At 35.0% G+C, this 20,691-nt stretch overlaps 1 protein-coding gene across 1 annotated transcript; it reads left to right on the plus strand.

The window, feature by feature from the left end:
• Positions 1 to 242: 242 nt before the first annotated feature.
• On the plus strand, positions 243 to 18,624 carry LOC149084669 (propionyl-CoA carboxylase beta chain, mitochondrial-like). Its single transcript, XM_089235082.1, has 14 exons — positions 243 to 814; positions 3,143 to 3,256; positions 6,799 to 6,867; positions 9,002 to 9,058; positions 9,354 to 9,578; positions 9,747 to 9,788; positions 11,331 to 11,397; positions 11,845 to 11,965; positions 12,930 to 13,011; positions 13,899 to 14,022; positions 16,802 to 16,909; positions 17,434 to 17,534; positions 17,705 to 17,903; positions 18,029 to 18,624. The coding sequence occupies exons 1-14, from the start codon at positions 608 to 610 to the stop codon at positions 18,148 to 18,150; spliced, it is 1,638 nt and encodes a 545-aa protein (XP_089091208.1). The 5' UTR covers positions 243 to 607; the 3' UTR covers positions 18,151 to 18,624.
• The last annotated feature ends 2,067 nt before the right edge of the window (positions 18,625 to 20,691 follow it).

The raw sequence follows: 20,691 nt of genomic DNA on the forward strand, positions 1-20,691 counted from the left end.
TTCCATCTATGTTTCACGTGAGAAACTATCCAAACAATACGAGTCCAGCATTTGATTTTTATTTATTTTTTTTTTTTTATTGAAATCTGACAATCCCATATCCCAGAGTGAAAACTTATTAATAAAATCTAGTGTTGCTGTGAGGCCTTCACTCGTCATATTTTTTTTGTTAAAAAGAACTTTTGTCATGACTGAACGGGTCTTTGAAGAACGACTCGTTTCGATTCGTTCGTTCCTCCGGCTCAGGCCGTTGCGGTGAGGTGCGGGGGCTCATGGTAATAATTTTTACGTTGTTGTTATCGTCACAACTCTTTCGTTTGTATGTTCAGCCGCGTTGCCGCCACCACCGCTCGTATATTCAGCGGCGGCTTTTGAAAAATTTGAAAGATTCGCCTCGCAGCTTGTTAAAGATTCGGCAATTTCGGCTTTTAATTGTATAATTCTCATTTTTTTGTTGTTGTTGTTAGTTCAACTGCGAGCTGCTTCCTCCTGGAAAAAGACTCCTCCTCATTAACTCCCGCGATTTCCTTGAACTTGGCTTCCGGATCGATTTCCCCCCCCCCCCAATAATTTTATATATTGTTTATAAAAAAGAATTTAAAAAAAAATGCATAACGTTTCCAATGTGCTGAGAGGCCTCGCATCGAAGAAAACCTCGTTGATGTTGGGCCAGGGTGCCCAATGGCAATCGAGGCAATGTACCACCGCCAACACCATCGTCCATACCCTCAGTGTCAAGAACCAGATCGAAAACAAGCGCAAGGAAGCCTTCTTGGGTGGTGGTCAGCAGAGGATCCAGGCTCAGCACCGGAAAGTGAGAAACTTTTTTTTGTTTTCCTCATCGAATTACATTTATTCACTCAAATGAAATAAAACGGCAACGAAACAAATTTCTATGAGACTGTCGTTCCCAACCTGCGGTACTTGCGCTCCTGGGTCGCACCGAAATTTGTCAGCGATAGTGGAAAACAAAAAAAGAGCCTCCTATGAATTTGGGGGGGGGGGCGCACACAACCCTCAGTTGGAAATAAAGATGACATCTATTGGTGGTCACCTCAAGCTCTTTAGGAAAAATATCTTCTTTTCAATATTTTTCTCCAGGTTTTAACCTGGGATCTGAAGGCAACCTTCACGGAGGGTAGATGAGCATCTTACCATCACGTCACATAGGCACAACTGACTGAACCACCCTGGTCCTTTTTCTCTCTTGCTACAGCCTTGGGTGTAGTCATGAAAATGATGACTTTAAACACTGAATAGCCACACATCAAATATCGTTGATTCCCATCACTAGGGATTTGGTCATTTGTTTCGCCATTATTCCAGTTCAGTTTAACTTTTCCGAGATTGTCGATGCAAGCAAAGAGTATTAATATGCTTGTATGTTGTGATTGATAGGAAAAAGACTTGACTTAACTACAAGTCTTGAAAAATCCCACGTAGTCACCATGGTGAATAGAAAATCAGTATTGGCAGACACCTAAAATTTTCTATATGTAATTGATGAGTTAGATTTTGGGTGTGACATAAAATTTTATAATTTCACGGTAGTGCATCTTTCTACATGCAAAGGGGTCATTAAGCCTCAGAAAAGTCAACAAGCATTATTCAGGTTCATTCTGAAGAAAAGAAAAATGGCACCTACATTTTTCTTCCTGTGTCCTCGTGCCCTGTTTGCAAAACTGTTGCTTTAATGGGAATGTCATAGAGCCTATATGATCATCATGGCAAGGCATACGCGGAGATAGACTTGGAAGTCTGGGGGGACAACATGATGATGTCAATTCATATATACACATATACATTAGATCTGTCCACTCCACTTTTGACGCTGGGGGGCAATTCCCCCCCCCCATATCTCCGCCCATGTGGCAAGGTAGCAGCATTCATGCTATCACTGATTATAGGGAGTTACAAGTAAATGATTGTCATTCACATTGGGTGAAAAAAACCTCAGATAAACGATTGCCAGAGTAAAGAAGCCACAGATAAATGATCAGGGGGCGGGGGGGGGGGGGGGGGGAGAGAGAGAGAGAGAGGTGGCTGATCAATCGGTTAGCGAAAATTCAAAACAAAGTTAGCCGTAATAAATTACTGCTAACAGAATGATGTATTTTTTTACTTGCCTGAGGCTTGGTGATCTCTATCCAGCCACTGTTGCGATTGAGTGGTCATAGTGACGAACTCGCATCAGGTTCGAACCGCACTATCGCCACAGTGGTGGTCGGCTGGAGTTGGTTTTCTGTGGTTCCCAACTTTGAGGCTTGAATGCGGGCTGATTTCCCCATTAAAAAGCCTCACCACAGAGAGCAACAGGCCTACAACGGCACAAATATTCAATCGTTACACTTCATTTACAATTTTAAATATAGCTGAGAGCATTGAAAATTCTAACGCAACACTATATAGGTAGTAAATTGCTCTTGGTGATAGACCAGAGTTCTGTTGAAAGCAGACCTCTTTCCCTGCTAGCAGACATGCTGGTATAATTTTCAATAATCTCTAGATGACCCCAGGCTTCGGTTCAGTTATCACACATGAAAAAAAATTATATGCCAATAAATATCACCGCTGTATGCCTCTAGGGGCGGGACAGCAATATATATGATTGATGCCAATAAATATCAACTTTCTAGTCGCCATGCCTACCTGGCGCTTGGGATTTGTCAAGCTCTGCAGTAGGGGGCTTGAAAAACACACGGATGACTAGAAAATTCTTATTGGCACCTAAAAGTTTCTATATGCAATTTCTAACTTAGTCATAGAATGACCAAAAAATTTTGTATTCTTCAAAGTGCATTTCTCAACATGGGAAGGGGTCTTAAAGTTCCGAAAACATTATTTAAAACTGTTATTTTTTTAGAAAAAAAAATTATTCTTTTGGCTCTTGAGAAATATGGCTGGCAGCTAATTTCTTTTTTAAAACTTGTCAAGCATTGTTCCAATAACGCTATCAGATTAATGTAAAAAAAAAATTGTATCGATTCCCTATTTACTGTTATGGGAATTACATTGTCTTTTCCTTCAATGATAGTTTTTATATTTCGGTGTCACTCTTAATTTTACTTGCTATAATTGACTTCTTTCCCTAATGATTATTTTACAATACAACTTATATGGTATTCCTCATTTTTCTCTGCAGGGTAAATTAACAGCTCGAGAGAGAATCCAGCTCTTGATGGACTCGAATACCTTTGTAGAGTATGACATGTTCTCGGAGCATACATGTACAGATTTTGGAATGGACAAGGAAAAGGTATTTTTTGTCTATGCTTATGGTGGAAAATTATGATAAATGATCCCCCCCCCCCTCCCAATTTTTCGTCTATGCTTTGGTGAAAAAATTATAAATGATTCAGGTTGTCTTTAAATCACAATTACTACACACTACTTGATCATACATGCACCTCGTACACAAACAAACTTTGACCCACCATGTAGATCTACCAAATTGGTAAAAAATGTGAGAAATTGGCTATTATATGTGTCATAACCAGTGGCGGCTCATGGTCAGATATTTTAGCGGGAGGGGGCGCAGATTTCCAAAAATATACCACCATCTATTGATGATAACATGTAGTCAGAAGTGCATATGCAGGGCAGCAATTAGGATTTTTGCAGTCCCCAACCAATTTAAAATTCAATAATTTTATATAATGGTGTTCTTTGTTCCCCTCTAAATGTTTTCGTCCGGGACAATTACCCTCTCTGTCGCGCCCCCCCCCCCCAGTTCCGGCCCTGAGTACATGTACTATTTACAATTAGTAAAATATTGCACTGCATTCATTAATTTTTGTTTATCAAATTATTTTTCACATTATCTGTATATCTATGCAGTACAAAAATAATAATGCTGTATGAACGCAACATTAACGTAAATAATTTTTCAATGGGCCTTATCGATATCTTTACATCAACGTTGGAAATCATTATTTAGGTCCAGCAGTTGGAATCTGCATTTTTTTTTTGCAAATTGTGAAAATTCATACTCTTGTTATTCTTGATATAAAAGATTTATTATATTTTAATGATAAAGTTCTAAGCATATAATTATTTTTTTATATTCAAATATATTTTAATTTTAAAAATACAAAAGATACAACAGATATTTAAAAGATAGCTGATAGATGGCCGCATCAACATCTGCATGCACGTTTTTTTGCATGGCCAAAACGAGCGTAATAATGTTTGTTAGCTATCCCCTTTCTCCCGTGTTTCTCACTACTAAGGGTATCTCATTTGGCCACAGGACGGAAAGTGCCTAAAAAGGAAAGAACATGTATCCCTCCATAGAAAGTTTTGCCGAACCTTGACCATATGACCTGTACTTTGTTGAACACTTTTTTTTTTTTATCAGTGCCTTTTGAAAATATTTTTATAATTTAATAAATTCATTTGAAAAAAAAGAAAGAAATTCAATGATATATTAAGTTGGTACCAAATCCATTTGAATTATTAACTCTATGACTTGAAAGCTAATAAAAAGGTGATTAAAACAAAGATATGCATGACTGGATATATTTAGTATTCACTGGAAGCTTCTTTTTTTGTTGAATCATCCCTTGATAAATCTGGAGGTCGGAGGGGGCAAAACTTTGAGACTTGCAACTTGAAGTATACATATTCCTGTTTATATATGCATATTTCAGGTTGACAAGCGTGTATTGCAAATCTTGAAGATTCTGAAATATTAGTCATTTTTATGAGAAATTGGTTCTAGTTGATATCTGAGCTTTTCTTCTTTAATAATCAAAAATGTTGCCACAAAAATCTTTTTCTAATTCACTTTTATTTTTTATGTTATGTCTCTCGCACTGGAAATAATTTTTTCTCCTTATATATGACGTTTGATGTGTTTCACGAGGAAGTAATTACAAGAAATGTTATAGTCATTCTTCTAATGAGGTCATTAGACCAACTTATGTCAGCATAAAGACCTCACAAGAATTCTAATTAGTTTTGTTTCCTCCTGTTATTTTCCATCTTTCTCTTGTCATGTTTTTGTTGCATGTCTGAATGTATTTGCTGTAGTTTAGGGAAACGTTTGTATTCGCCGACTAATGTTATGTCTTCCTTCAGGATGTTTTGTCTAAACATTTAAACAATATTGATTATGTAACATTATCTTGAGGGTAAACATTATATTAGGGTCAGACAAATCCCAGCAGCCAGGTGACTGAAAAGTTATTGGTGCCAAAATTTACTATGAAAAGTTACTAAATCGGAGTCTGAGAACGGCATAAAATTTTTGGAATTTATGTAAGCATATCTACCAACATAAGAAAGGTTTGCCATGTCCTGGAATAGTCAGAAGGAACATTATTTTTGGACCTGTTTTTCCATGTGAAATTTTTTTTACTTCTAAAAAAATCATTCTGGCGCTTAGATTTTTCTGAGATTTGTCAAGCCCTGCATCACATCAATGCTATATTCTCATTAAAGGTTTTTGTCAACCATCAATATCAACCAGACCCATGAATGTCATTAGATCCTTCTCACATTTTGCAGCAATGTCTGTCTACGCCCAAGGTTTTTGGAAGGTCCTCATTCAATTTAAGTGTGTAGATTTACTAATAAATTTACTGAGTAAAAATTAAAAATGTCGGCTATACAAAATCTTTAAACAATCTAAGTTCATCAATCAAAATTCCCATAGGGCCTGAGTGGCGCAGTGGATGCTCATCTCTTACACTATGAAGGTTGCTGCCAAGGTCCATGGTTTCGAATCTAGCCAAAAGAACATCAGAAAAAGTTCTTTACCTATCGAGCCTGGGGTGACCACCAATAGATGGCGCCTTCATTTCCCACCCAAATCCACTAGTTGGAAATTGCCATATGGTGATATATGACTGGAGTTGGTGTGCGGTAAAGTAGCCAAAATTCTCAGGAGCCAAGCATGGTTTTTTCTCCAGAAAACACACGTCATAAATAATGTTTTCTCAACTTTTTCTAGGAACTTTATTGCTCCTTCTCATGTAGAAAGATGCACTGTTGTAAAATCGGAAGATTTTGTGTTATCCTTAAGCTTCAATTTAGATTTCACATACAGAAAACTTCAGACGATTGTACTGATTTTCTAGCATTCATGGCCTAGGAATGGCACCTTGGGATTTGTCAAGCCCTGATATATGATATATTTCCCCTGATATATTCTGCTATAATCTTATTCAGTCTATTTTTGTGGGCGATATATGGATGTTGCATTATTATAATAGACTATTGCGATTATCGTGGCTTGATCCTTCTATTGCTCTACAGTCAGTGTTGAATCAAGAAAATTCTCACGTCATTCCTATGAATCCAAGAACGTTGCTCTCATTTTGATCAAATAAATGAATGTTAAAGAGAAATAGTGCTACAGTAGATGGAATCTGGATGACAGATGAACAAGATAAGTATTCTTCAGAAACAAACTTCGTGTTAGATATGCAACACATATGTGGCACATTCCAACATGCACTAGTTCATTAGAAAATCCTCAGAGGAGAGAGGGATAGAAAGCTTATATATGAGGTAAACATCAGCAGTTCATTAATTCCTAGCATATTGCTCTGCGATATCCCCGGAATAATGCTGCAGATGCCTGTTGAGAAAAAAGACACGACTATAGACCACTTGTCATAATTTTGTAACTTTGCTTTGATAAACTCTGAAATCATAATGGGGGTGAAGATAACAAAAATTTTAAACAAACTCAAAACACTGTTATAATCACTCACTGAAATGGTTTCTTCTGTACTGATGCCTATCAATAAAATCATTATCAAATTAGTCTTAATTGTTTTTTATCATTCACAGTACCCGGGTGACAGCGTCATCACTGGTCATGGACTGATACATGGCAGGAAAGCATTTATTTTCAGTCAGGTGAGTTTACCATTTTCCTCAAAGGTCTATACAGTGTTTATAACTATTAATATTTCCGTTGTCGCCTATTATAAACTTTGCAGGGATGTTCACATAGTTTAGTGTGTATTGGTGTCAGCTAGCAGATTACCTCAATCAGATTTAATATTGATTGCAAAGCTAATTATTTGTGCTAATATTCAGTGGGAAGTTTTGTATAATGATACCTTCTATTTAACAATATTATCTCTGGTTCCGATGCACTTTCCACAGTGTCAGTATATTTCATCTAAAACGATAACTCCTTTATGATATGTTTCTGTAGTCCCTTGAGTATTGTTATATAGGCATTTCACTGTGTTTAGAAAAGTGTTCCACATGTTTTTTTGTGTAGTGATTGACACTTTTCTTTGTATATCTGTGAAAATTGTATATATCGACAGAGCATGGTTCAAATTTTGGTGAGAAGCATTGAAGCACTGTTATTGAGAATTGGCTTAAAATATATGTATCAAAACAGCATTCTTCTTTTGTTAGTCACCAGTTATAGCAAATCGTGATGGAATCTTTTATTTGACAAGTAGATGAAGGATCAAATTCTTTGTCGAATGAGTGTTGGCCAGTTGCCAAACAATGCCTCAATTTCGCCTTTTCTTCAATTTGGCTTTAATATATATATGTTTTTGTCTGATTCATCAAATTGCTACTATTAGAACCAATGCTCAAAGAAGCCATCTGAAACTTTGATGTGAAATAACAATTCAATAATTTTTATTTAAACAACCCACGTTTCACCTAAAGTTGAATGGTATTACTATCCCGGATGCAACTGGGGTCATCAGTTTGGGAATTCTCATCGATGAGCAGCTTAGGTTTTCCAAACATTGTTCAATGGTGGTCAAAAAAAGCAAATAAAATACGTGGTTTCATTCTTAAAAAGGTCTTTTTGCATTCTCCTAAAGTCATTCTTCTGTTTTTCCTGTTCTTAGTTTATCCTGGACTGGAGTATGGCATAAGATTTTTGAGAACATACCTACAGAGGGACATAAACTTGGGTGCAGGGAAGAGCTTCACGTGCTCTTGTTGGCACACAAGGCTTGAGCCATAAAGAAAGACTTGATTTCTTAAATATGTTTACATTGGAAGAATGCAGGTGTCGTGGGGATATGGTTGAAGTGTTTAAAATTTTCAATGGGATTGATAGAATGGACTATGAGTTATTAATACTAATACACCATCAATCAACTGCTTCTACAGGGGGGACACCAGTGTTATTTAGTAAGGCACAATTCCGGGTTGTGGTGTTGTAGGGAGTTTTTCCTTTAATGGGGTTTATTAATAAATGGAATAGCTTACCTCCGGGGAGGGGGGGGGGGTCATGAATTTAAACACAATTGACACGTTTAAAAAGAAGTATGATAAGCATAGTGGGATAAATCGAGAAGCTAAACATACTCAGATAAGACAACCATAATCTTTTTTATGGGCAGTGCATTATATACAATCGAATCCTGTTATAATGAACTCCAGGAGACCGGAGAAATCACTTCATTGTAACAAAGAATTCGTTATAAAGGAATTCCAAGTTTTTGCATTGTTCCTATGCAAACTTACCTGACGGATCAGAAAAGTGTTCATTAAAACGAGATTTTCGCTATAACTGTATTCGTTAAAACAGGATTCGACTGTAGTGTTGAGTATTAGTTTTTTCTTTAGGCTTTTATATTGGGGGTGCCGTATTCTGGTTATATTTTATGTCCATGTCTTTTATTGGATATTTTTTCAGCCATCTCGTTGGTCAGTTTTGCTGGTTGTGGCTTTTGTATTTGTAATAGAAATAATAACCTTATCGATTCCAATTTTGTCATCAGACTAAAGAGCTTTTTACCTCTTCTGGGGTAAAATGGTAGTAAATTTCCTCAATGACATTAGACCAGGTTTATGGGCATTTTAAGAGAATAAAAGATTCAAGGATATTCCTGAGATTGGTTTTACCGAGATTTAGTTCAGAGTTATTGTTTGTTTCCCATGTAATTTTCTTAGACTTCACTGATGCATGATTAAATAGCTTCCGAGAAATGTACATTAAATTATAAATTGGAGTATGAAATTTTTTTCAATATTATTGCTTTCTGATTACTTATATTCGTTGCAGGATTTCACTGTGTTTGGTGGCAGCCTCTCTAGTGTTCATGCCAAAAAAATCTGCAAGGTGAGTCGATACCTCTTGAATTTCTTTACCTTTCTCACTGGTAGATTTACAGCAAATTAAAAAATTTTAAATTATATTAGAGTACAACGAAATCTCATTTATGAGAAATCACACACACAGAGGGTCTAGGGCAATTATTATTCTAACAAAATTTCATGCCATCTAAAAATTTCATGGAGAATTCCATCATTGAAACTGCCATATAAAGAGGTAGACTGAACTTTGCGCATTCTACAGTTAAACCTTGTTATAACGAACTTGTCTTTTTTCTCTTTTGCATGCGCTTTGTACAAAGGTTATGGATCAAGCTATGCTAGTTGGAGCTCCTGTTATAGGTCTGAATGATTCCGGAGGTGCTCGTATTCAGGAAGGAGTTGATTCGTTAGCTGGTTATGCAGATATATTTCAGAGGAATGTGATGGCCTCTGGACTCGTACCCCAACTTTCTGTTATAATGGGGCCTTGCGCAGGTGGTGCCGTTTATTCTCCTGCTCTTACTGACTTTGTATTCATGGTGAAGGTAATAAAAATGAAATATCAAATTGAATAGTCTCTGTATTATTTAGCTCTCTATGAGTTTATTCCTAACTCTGCAGAATGGTTCCAAATAGTACAGGTTAGGAGTTACTGCATTATTGTATTATACTTTGACGTGTCTGTTTATTTAACAGTTTTTCTTTCATTTTAGGATACTTCATATCTTTTCATTACTGGTCCAGATGTTGTGAAGGTATGACAATGTATTCATAAACTTGCAATGCATTAAGTGCTTTTTATTTGATATATGTAAATTTTTTTGACTGAGATGTGTTAGTAGCCTTTCTAATATACAGTCAAACCTCATTAATGAGCCACTCTTGGGAGAGCAAAAATATGACTTAGTAGGCAGAGTGACTCGTTAAACGGAGTAAGCCATAGCTGTGTCAATTCCGGCCTGAGGACAATTGGGACTTCCAAAAAGTGACCCGGTAAACGGAGTGACGTGTTAACCGGGTGACGCACTAACAAGGTTTGACTGTATTTGAATAATTGATATACAATGCATAGCACTTTGCAATCCAATATATCCACTATATCCAAAGTTGATAACTGCATCCAAAAAGTCCTTTTTTTTTTTTCAAGTATGATGACCATATGTCGTGTTCGGTTAAATAGGATGTTTGGAAATGGAACAAGTGTTTTTTCCCCCACATGACCAGTTGTAAAATCTCCAATCATGCCATTTTCCCCCCATATTGTTCCAAAATGGGATTTTTTCCTCCTTTAAGTTGAAATCCTCCCCTCCTTTTATATTCAGTCATTGTGAGGATTTAGTGAAATTGTCTAATGAGTATCATGAATTACGCCCTATACATTCCCTTTTGAAAGTCTTCCAGCCAAGGAACTGTGAATGTGGTCAGTTGAAAGAAATTTACCAAAAACTGAAAAAGTAACCTTTTTAACCTTCACTCTAGGAAAGAAATTGTAAAAGAAGCGCTACACGTACATGGATTATAGCGGCCAATTATGACCTGATTAGGATATCATGAACTGAGTATGAAAATTTTTGTCAGCAAGGAAAATTCTAACCTACATAGTTGTGTAGGTTGATAACAATAACGTAAAGGGAAAAATGAGTCTAGTTCAACTTTAGCTTCAAAATATACAAAAAGAAGAAAAAAAAAACATTGCCGAAAAAAAATTTACAACATAAATTGAAGTCCTGATAACTATAAACAATTATTTTTTGCATGTTATAATATTGATCCATTCGTACTTTGAAAAAATGATAATACCCAAATGATAACATTATCATTGATTCTAATAAGTGGCATAGACTGTTCTATAATTCTCTAATGGAATGTAATGCTTGTATTTTCCCTCAAAAATGAAGAATCTGCTAAAATTATGCAGACTTTATCTGAAGTAAGTCTTAAAACACCTAAAGTCAGAAATAATGGGAATGAAATTTTCATTTGAAACTTGTATCTTATTCGATGAGACATACTGTTGAGTAACCTGTAAAGAAGTTTCAGGCTGGTCCCAATAGGGACATCAAGTCAGCGAGATCATATTTTACACTTTTATTTGCCATTTCCATAGATTATAGGGTTTAATAATGAATTCAAATATGTTCAGAAAGATGGGGGTTTTTTTCTCAGCCCCCCCATCAAATTAACAAAAGCATGGATTTCTTATGTTCCTCCTTGGATACATTCGTGTTTATATCGGCATGCAGTAATTGGTTTATTTATTAATTTTTAATAGTTACGCCAAACTATTACTTCCCTAGGCTGTAACAAATGAAGATGTTACTCAAGAAGAACTAGGAGGTGCTAAAACTCATACAACCATTTCAGGTGAGATCATAACATGATTTGAATGTATGGCAAAATTTTCTTTATCCTTGATTGTTCATAATTTAGTTTCGAAGTTTAAAAGACCAGTTTATTTAGCTCAGCGCATGAATGGCGCAGTGGTAAGATGCTCGTCTTCCACTATGAAGGTTACCATTGAGGTTGACAGGTTCGAATCCGTTCAAAAACATCAGAAACAAATTCTTTATACCTACCGAGTCTGGGGTGGCCACCGATAGATATCACCTTCATTTCTCACCAAACTCCACTCGGAAATTATTGTATGGCGATATATGACCGGAGTTGATGTACAGTAAATGGTCTATTCAGTTATAGCGAAATCTTTGATTGAGCTCTTATAACTTTAAAATATTGTGTATCAATTATAGCTGGTGTTCGGTTTTGGACTATTTAAATTGCCTTTAATATATATCTAATCTTATTTTATAGGTGTTGCTCATAATGCATTTGAGAATGATGTCGATACTTTGTTAAATTTGAGGAAGTTCTATAACTTTTTGCCCCTCAGCAACCAAGATCCTCCACCTATAAGAGAATGTGATGATCCATGGTGAGTAACTATAGTGTGGGGATATTTTTCATTTTGCATTAAAGGCATGTAATTTGCATTTATTGTGTAGAACTAGACTCTTTTCTGATGCTAATGCATTATCAACATTTTTTAATTCTTTGTTCTGCTATGTCGATTATTGATGAATGGAGATTGAACAAATCTCAAGCCACCATGGCACCTGAAAAATTTGGATTGGGGCATAAAATTTTCTATAATGTGGTTGCTAAATTAGAGTCAGGACAACACAAAAAAATATTTGGAATTCATGTCGGCATATCTATCAACATAGTGGGGTGGGTTGCTATGTCCCGTAAAAGCTGAAAGTAATATAAGTTTTTCATCTGTTTTTCTCTAAAAAAAAATGTTTTGCTTCTAAAAAATTTTTCTAGCGCCTAGATTTTCTTTCGATTTATTAAGCTCTGTTGGTGAAATACATCAACTGTTACCTCCTTGACCAAGAAAGTTTAGAACTATGGCAAGATGTTGAGGTTTATGGATGAAATCAAAAGTTGATATTTTTTTATGTACATTCTTTTGGGGGATTCATTTCCCAAATAGCTGCATTAAGAGCAAATTAGATCGAAAATGGGATTTTTAAAATGAAGGGAAGTGTTATTATTTCTTAGATTACTTCAATGGATAGACCTTATAGCCTGCTAGCTCAAAGTGTCATTACAATATATAATCTCCAATTAATCTCTCTATATTGATATAATTACCTGTATAAATCTCTGATATAATTTCATTTATAAATCTCCAGTTTAAATCCCAAAAGTAGCATATGAAATAGCTATTCAAAATCAGCTTCGAGTCTCTGTTGAATTTAAGGCTGTTGAATAATGCAGCAAAATTTGCTTAATGATTTTTGCTATGAAAAATTGGTAGGTATGGTATGTACTATGAATATTTAATGCTCCTTTTGAATTCAGTTTGCTAATTTTTCCCCCTATAATTTTCTTAGGGACAGAATGGTTGGGAGTCTTGATACAGTGATACCACTGGAAAGTACTGCTGCCTACAATATGCTAGATGTGATCCTGGGAGTAAATATTCCTTAAGTAAAATCTCTCTGAGCAGTTTGTTTTACCATGTTTGAGACTTTGCAAAAAAGGATAATAATAATAATAATTTTATAGCTCGTATTTTCAAAAAAAGCTTATCATTCTTAATGCAACACCATTCTTATGAATCCAGTTATATGAATATAGCTTGCAGGATTAGTTAGAAATGATAATTAAATTTGTGTATTTGCATGATAACTACCTCCTTTCATTCTGCTTTCCTTTTATCTGACATACTTTACCAGAATGTTGACTATAAATTCAGTCCTCGAAAGCTTTTACTTATCTCGCTATTGTTTTGAAAGGAAATGTAGATTCCTTTCAAGCCTTTAGGAGTCCTTGGTTAACACTAGCATTGAACATATCTTGCGCATTCAATTTTTATACAGATCTGCCGCTTCTGTTTTAGAGATGTCACAATCATATTTATGTTACATCACTCACTCACAAATGTCTTTGCTGTTTTCATTACACATGTAATGAAGGGAAAGTTTATTGGCTTTGAGGCAGGGTAGGTGGTAAATTAGTAACTTGCGACTCAAATGAAATTTTCAGCTTCATTGCATTTCTGCTGCAGTGTTGTCACTATGGAAAAAAATCTTTTTCCAAAGTAATGAAACTTTTCTAAATGACTTTACCCACTGAGTGGGATTCGTGAATTGTGTGGCTAGATTATTTCACCTATGATATATATCTTCATCTTTTTTACAATGCCTGTTCACTTGTGTAAAGACCGATCACTTTTTCACTATTTTTTTCTGGTGTTTTTATTTCATTGCAAACAATATGATGAAATGCAAAGTTGATGAATTTTTTTGCTGTTTCAGAAGTTTTCATTCACCATTTGAATTTTACATCTTGTCTATCAGGTGGTTGATGAAAGAGATTTCTTTGAAATCATGCCAAATTATGCTAAGAATATTGTCATTGGATTTGGTCGAATGAATGGTAGAACAGTTGGATTGATTGGAAACAATCCCAAGTATGCTGCAGGTATTTATTTTTTACCTGTTTATTCATACTGACAGTGTTTTTAATAGTGAATTTCTTTTGTCTAAAAATATAAAAAAACTAGATATCGAGATGAATTATGATGTTAAAACCACTGTGTGTGTGCACACATGGGTTGAAGTACATGGCCAAAATTTTACTTGACAATCTTACTAGGTATTAAAATATGGAATGCAAATGTTATACAAAACTTATACAGAGTGATTACTTAATTCCACTTTGCTGTATTTACTGGTGAACCGTTGATCCTAGAAGCACACTTCCAACTAGAAAAAATATCCAAATAATGTGTAGAACTCAGATATGTTATCCATGTTTGCATGGGGTTGTGTAGTTATTAAAATAAAATAAAAATTACTTTTTATATGGACACCCTGTGCTCAAAAACTCAATTAGAATGTCGTTGCCCTGTCTTTCCTGAACCCAAAGAAAAAATTACTTTTTTAAGTGCAATATTCACAGAGATATTGGAATTCAAAAATTGGAGGAAAGTTGGTACAGAACAACATAAATTGTGGAAAGAAGCATTGCCCGTTATTTTTTGCTGTACTTTCCCAATGTTTCTCTGATTTTTGAATTCTAATATCTCTGCGAATATTGCACTTAGAAAAGGGGAACTTTTTTTGGCCTCAAGAGAGACAGGGCAAGAAATTTCTAACTGGGTTTTTTTTGCATGGGGAACTGTATGAAAAGTTAATTTTTTTACATTAATATAACTATGCAGCACCTTGCAACACGAGTAACCAAGGTTGGCAGGTTTTTGACGGTTTAAACTGTCAGGTCAAAAACCCTCCGTCAAAAACCTCAAGTATTGCTTTTCGATATAAAAATTCCCATTGGAAATGCACACACTAATTGCATGTAATGTTTAAAGTGACTATGTTATACAAAGAATAAATATTTAATATGATTCTAAAATAATTATCTACTCTCTACAAAATTATTTTGCACAATATATATATTTTATTTTCCTTATAAAATATACAATTTGAATAAAGCATAGCATAAACACGAAAGGGAAAACTATGGAATGATTTGACATTCTCTGATTCAAAATGATTCTTGACCTTCCAAAATTTCTTCAACTGCTTATATATGTGTGCATTGATATAAACCATCTGCTGTACTTGTTTTACAGCAGATAAGAGTTTAAAAAAAGGTTTATTACATCATATATTTATGGTGATTTCTGTTATTAAATTATCTAGATAACCACTGATACTTAAAACGATACTCTTGTTGTGCATAACATTGAAATATATCTAGCGATTAAAATACTAAATTGTAGGACTAAAATGTCATTTAATTTGGCAATACTAGCTTGTATATGTCAAACTTGGTATATTCTTACTTTAGCACTATGATATGGTACATTTACTAGCATTTATAATGCAATGGTTTTTTCAATTGAAGCTGTATTCAAACGTGCAAAACAAATGCTTTCGGTATCAAGTCTTGTCAGCTCTGCTTTGGTTGAAAATACTCTTTAAAGCTCTGTGAATTTATACACCCGAATCTAAGAGATGTTTAGGTGAAAATAAATGAGTTTAATTAGTGCATTAACGGATGCTGCATGAGAATTTTTATATGGAATAAAATTTTGGGCAGATTAGAAAATTTAAAATATCAAAATTGGTATTTTTCCTCAGTAATTATAATTCTGAATATAAAACCCTTTAATCTAAATAAAAGTAAGTGTTTTGTTATTTAACATATTTATCAAGTTAACAAAAACTATTTGACATCATTGACAGTAAGATTTTGATAGTTTTAATACAGAGTTAGTTTCTGGGATTAAAAACCTAACCCTGATGCCCTATTATACATATTTTGAATAAGCAGCTCTATTCCACTTAGCAAATTGAACACAGGTAATGAGTAGCTTAGATAAATAAACCATAAAATTATATTTTATATGTTCTAGACTCTTTTATGTTGAAAAATTCAAAATTGCAAATTATAATTAATATTTTGTTTTAATTATTGTAATAAATTAATGTTTAAAAATAAAACATTGTAATAAGTCAAAAAGTAAGTTTTTCATCATTTTGTACACCTATTGTGTTCAAAACATTATCAAAAGGCATTCATTTAGGTTTTTGACGGTTTTCGACGGTTTAAACCAGTTTTTCACGTCGAAAACCCAACCCTGCGAATAACATATTTGAGTTCTACACATTATTTGGATACTTTTTCTACTTGGAAGTATGCCTCTAGGATCAACGGCTCACCATTAAAATGTGGCGAAGAGAATTAAGCAATTACCCTGTATATGTTATGCAATACTCGTTAATCAAAGTTATACCAAAATAAAAACAATTTTTTTTTAACACTAATAAAATGATTACACATTCCTTCATTCAGATATTCAATAAAAAGCCGGAGGGTCACTTTGAGACAGTTCATTAAATGTGCAATAATGGCATTCATTTTTGCTACTTCTGTTGTGGCTAATGACTTGTTTGTCAGCAGCCAGTCATTTGGAAAATAACTATTCATTCTAAAGTGAAAAAAAAAACAGCTTTCTTTACAATAATATTTTGTATTCTCATTCATACATGTTTTCTCTGATTTTGTTTTAAATTTTGCTTTACTATACCATTGTGCAGTAATATAAAAATGGAAAGACCTATTTCTTTATTTTACCGATTCAAAGCAATCATAATTTGTTCCAGGTCATTCTTTTTGTCAGAATACGATTCCAAAGTTTAATTTTTAATTTGTATTGCATTAATTCAATATATGTGTGTATTTCTTACAGGATGTTTAGATATCAACTCGTCAGTCAAAGGTGCCAGATTTGTGAGATTTTGTGATGCATTCAACATTCCCATTATAACTTTTGTGGATGTGCCTGGCTTCCTTCCTGGTGAGATTTTGCCAGTTTCCTAAATGATCATTATATACTTTTGTGTGGTAATAAAATATATTCATGAATATATTTTTAATGTTCAATTTAAAAACAAGATAAAACTTGAAGCAGTGATCTTTTTTAATAATTTGAAGCAATGCAAATCAATGTATGATTTAGTACAAGGGGGGAGAAGAGATTTCTTATACATGGATAGTGTTATAGAAATGTTGATAAATTATTATATTATTAAAACTCTGGAACCCAAGAACCTTTTTAATTAGCCAGCTATGCTGCTGCTAGGTGAATTCAGGGCACATTTCACAGATGAAACAAAGAAGTTAGCAAAAAAAAAAATCAGAAATCTGATTGGCAGTTATGTTACTGTTTTAAAATCGGCTGTAGAGTGAAGATCAACCATTACTTGCATGAAGCTAGTTGTAGTTCAACAAAAACGCATGAGAATATGAATCAATGTTTTTGTGTTTTGTTTCTGTTACATTTAAAAGTAGCAGTAGATAAAATATCTTGTCTCCATATAGGTACTGCTCAAGAATATGGGGGCATCATCAGACATGGTGCAAAACTTCTGTATGCATTTGCTGAAGCCACTGTTCCTAAGATAACCGTCATCACTCGGAAGGTTCACTTTACATTTGAATATATCCTATCAAAAGCCTTTTTTATACTATCACTTAGTTCATCTCAAAACCTCTAAGATTTTTTAATGTTATGTTTTGTATCTGGTGCAATTTTTTTCTTGCCAGTGTCAGGTCAATGATTAGCTGAATTTGTAAAATTATTTTTTCACAGGCTTATGGGGGCGCATATGATGTGATGAGCTCAAAACATTTGCGTGGTGACATAAACTATGCCTGGCCAACTGCAGAAATTGCTGTGATGGGTGCAAAAGGGGCAGTGTCCATCATCTACAGAGGCAAGTCTGACGTGGCCAAGTATGAAGAAGAGTACATGGCTAAATTTGGAAACCCCTTCTCGGCTGCTGTTAGAGGCAAGTATTTTTCTTGCAGGATAAACCCAATTTTTTATGTGCAATATCAATGAAACCGATCCTTGTTTAAGCAGCTATTGAAATTATTTGTTGTATGAATTTATGGATTAATTGACTATTTCCAGGTTTTATTGATGACATCATAGATCCAAATTCAACACGTATGCGAATATGTAGGGATCTGAATCTCCTCCAGAGGAAGAAACAAGAAAATCCTTGGAAGAAACATGCCAATATACCTTTATAAAGCATAGCAAACACTAACGTTTTAATATATACATATGTATGGATTTTTTTAAGCGTTATATATTAAACTAGGAAAAAATATTTTTTATATATGTCCATCAGAAAATTCACCGAAAAGTATTTCATGTATTGTTATAGAAAATGTTCGACACATGTACAAGCACCTCGCATGACTTTCGGCAAATAATTTTGAAGCCTTAGACAATCTTGATTCCGATCAATTTAGCCATATATAATCTGTCGAATCAACTAAAGTTGCCGATAAAGTATTGTAATGTGTAATGCAAGGAGTATATATATATGTGTAAAAATCGAATTATTTTTTAAAGTTTTGTTTATATTTCCTTTGATTGTTTAATCATTGCTGCATTGCGTTGTGTTTAGTGGATGCACCGGGTGTACAAAGCATTACAATGTCTTCCATTTTGTAATGAAAAGTTCAGTTATCTGAATAAAAAAATATTTTTGTCTGTTATATGATTTGTTGTAAGTTATATACTTTATTTTAATCAAGGTGTGCACTCATTGTTTAAGGAAAGTTTTTTCACTTTGTGGGAGCTGAAGGGCTGTCGCCTCTCTATTTCTCCACATCCAGTAGTTGGTCTCTTGCCTCTCCACATCCTGCAGCATGGCCCTTCCATAGCTGCCAAGTCTCCCGAATTTTTCGGGAATCTCCCGAATTTTATCTTCATCGCTCGATCTCCCGAAAAGTTCTTAAATCTCCCGAATTTTTACGAAAATCACAAAAATCCCTAATTGTCCCTAAAAATTCCCTACTTCATTAAAAAAATCCCCGCTTATGAAAACAATCCCTAAGGAATTTCTTGTGGGGCATGAAGCCTCTTTTTTTTTTCCTTTCGAAATGACGTCACACGTCGTAAATGGGGAAATTCCCTTTTTAAGTTTTACAAACCCTCTGATGGTAACAAGAAAGTTGTTTGTCTTATCGTGCAGGGAAATGGCTTAGCAGCCAATAGTCCTGGATAATAATTGAAGATTATGGTGATGCACATGTGGTCAAAATTTCTTTTGTTGAAGTTACGTACGTGCGATATAACAAAGCATGAATAATGATAAGCAAAAACATATTTAATCAATTTTAAAGATACTTATTCCGATGAATTTCCTTTCATCAAACGTTCCAGAAGAGGGCTGACTTTTCCTTTTTGTACAAGTTGTGTTACGGACATAAACATCGGTCATGGAAAGACTGCCATCATCAGTCGTGAAGTGAAAAAAAAAACATCAAGCAAGTGTCACAAAAAGTCAGTGTTCTTCAAAAATTGACGGTGTTTTCCTTCATCTTCCGATGATTTTGGGGTCATTCGCGCAGAATGTTTATTCACAGCGTTTCTGATTGAACACAATATTTATTTTTACATCATTGAAGTTTTGGCCTCCAATTTCACTTGTTTTTTGCGTAGGAATTTTATTCCCAAGGGTTTAACTTCCATGTGTGTAAAGTCCCTATTTTAATTTGACCAGTTTTTGAGTAGGGATTTTATTCCCTACACTTTAACTTTTATGTTTGGAAAATCCCTATTTTATTTGGAAAAATCCCTATAGGGAGTGGTTTTAGCATAAAATACGGGTTTGCGCGAAAATCTCCCGAATTTTCATTTTCAAAAGTTGGCAGCTATGCCCTTCTGTGCTGAATTTGTAATGTAAAAAAAAAAAAAGACGAGAATTCTCCTGTCCCTCCTAGCTGGAGATTTTGAAATGGAGTTCTCCCAACTTCAAGGCGCGACCCACAGAAAACCAATTTTAGTCAACCACCACTGTGGCAACGGTGGGGTTTGAACCAGAGTCCTCGAGATGCGAGTCCCCCCGTCACTATACCACTCGACCACCACAAGGGTTTCCCAAAGATATCCAGAAAGGAAAGGGGGAAAACACCTTCTTGCTCCTTGTCTCCAAACTTTGAACGAAAGCTGACTGCTCCGCTCATTGGCAGTTGATCTGACAGGTTGGGAAGAGACCCACTGTGTGGTGATCGAGTGGTCATAGTAACGGACTCGCATCGCGAGGTCCCGTGTTCGAATCCCACCGGTGCCACAGTGGTAGTCGACTGAAGTTGGTTCCCAACTTTGAGGCGAGAATGCAAGCCGATCCCCCGTTTAAAAAGTCTCACCACAGAGAGCAACAAGCCTATACAAACAGTACAAATACAAGGTCGCAACAGGCACAATGCCCAACCCCCCCACCCCCCAGGTGGCTTTGGAAACATCAATTCAATCATTGCACTTCACCCACTTCTCTTCTGAAATATAGATGCAGCACTGAAAAATCAGACACAACACTAGATATGCACTTAGACTGTTAGGTACACTTACACTTCCGGGACAACATAGTAGGTAGTAAATTGTCCATGGTGGTAGACCTGAGTTGTGCTCGGTTCGAGAAAAAAAATAAGGTTTTAATTAAGTAAAAGAAAATCTTCCACGGTATTTGGGACTCTCGGCATTGCCGAAATAAAAAGCACCAAGTTGGACGAGATATCTCGTCATTGCCACTGTAAGCGTCAAGAACCTCTCCAATGTGG

The sequence above is a fragment of the Pholcus phalangioides genome, unplaced genomic scaffold (assembly GCF_987345545.1).
Source record: "Pholcus phalangioides strain wild (caught in Gottingen) unplaced genomic scaffold, Ppha-v1.0 ptg000008l_1, whole genome shotgun sequence".
NCBI lineage: Eukaryota > Metazoa > Arthropoda > Arachnida > Araneae > Pholcidae > Pholcus > Pholcus phalangioides.

What these genes read in the sequence shown, in the direction of transcription:
- LOC149084669 (XM_089235082.1), top strand. Translation starts at nt 608, where the DNA reads ATGCATAACGTTTCCAATGTGCTGAGAGGCCTCGCATCGAAGAAAACC. An exon ending in AAGCATTTATTTTCAGTCAG is followed by an intron (nt 6,868 to 9,001) that starts GTGAGTTTACCA and finishes TATTCGTTGCAG; the next exon opens with GATTTCACTGTGTTTGGTGG. An exon ending in AGAGAATGTGATGATCCATG is followed by an intron (nt 11,966 to 12,929) that starts GTGAGTAACTAT and finishes TAATTTTCTTAG; the next exon opens with GGACAGAATGGTTGGGAGTC.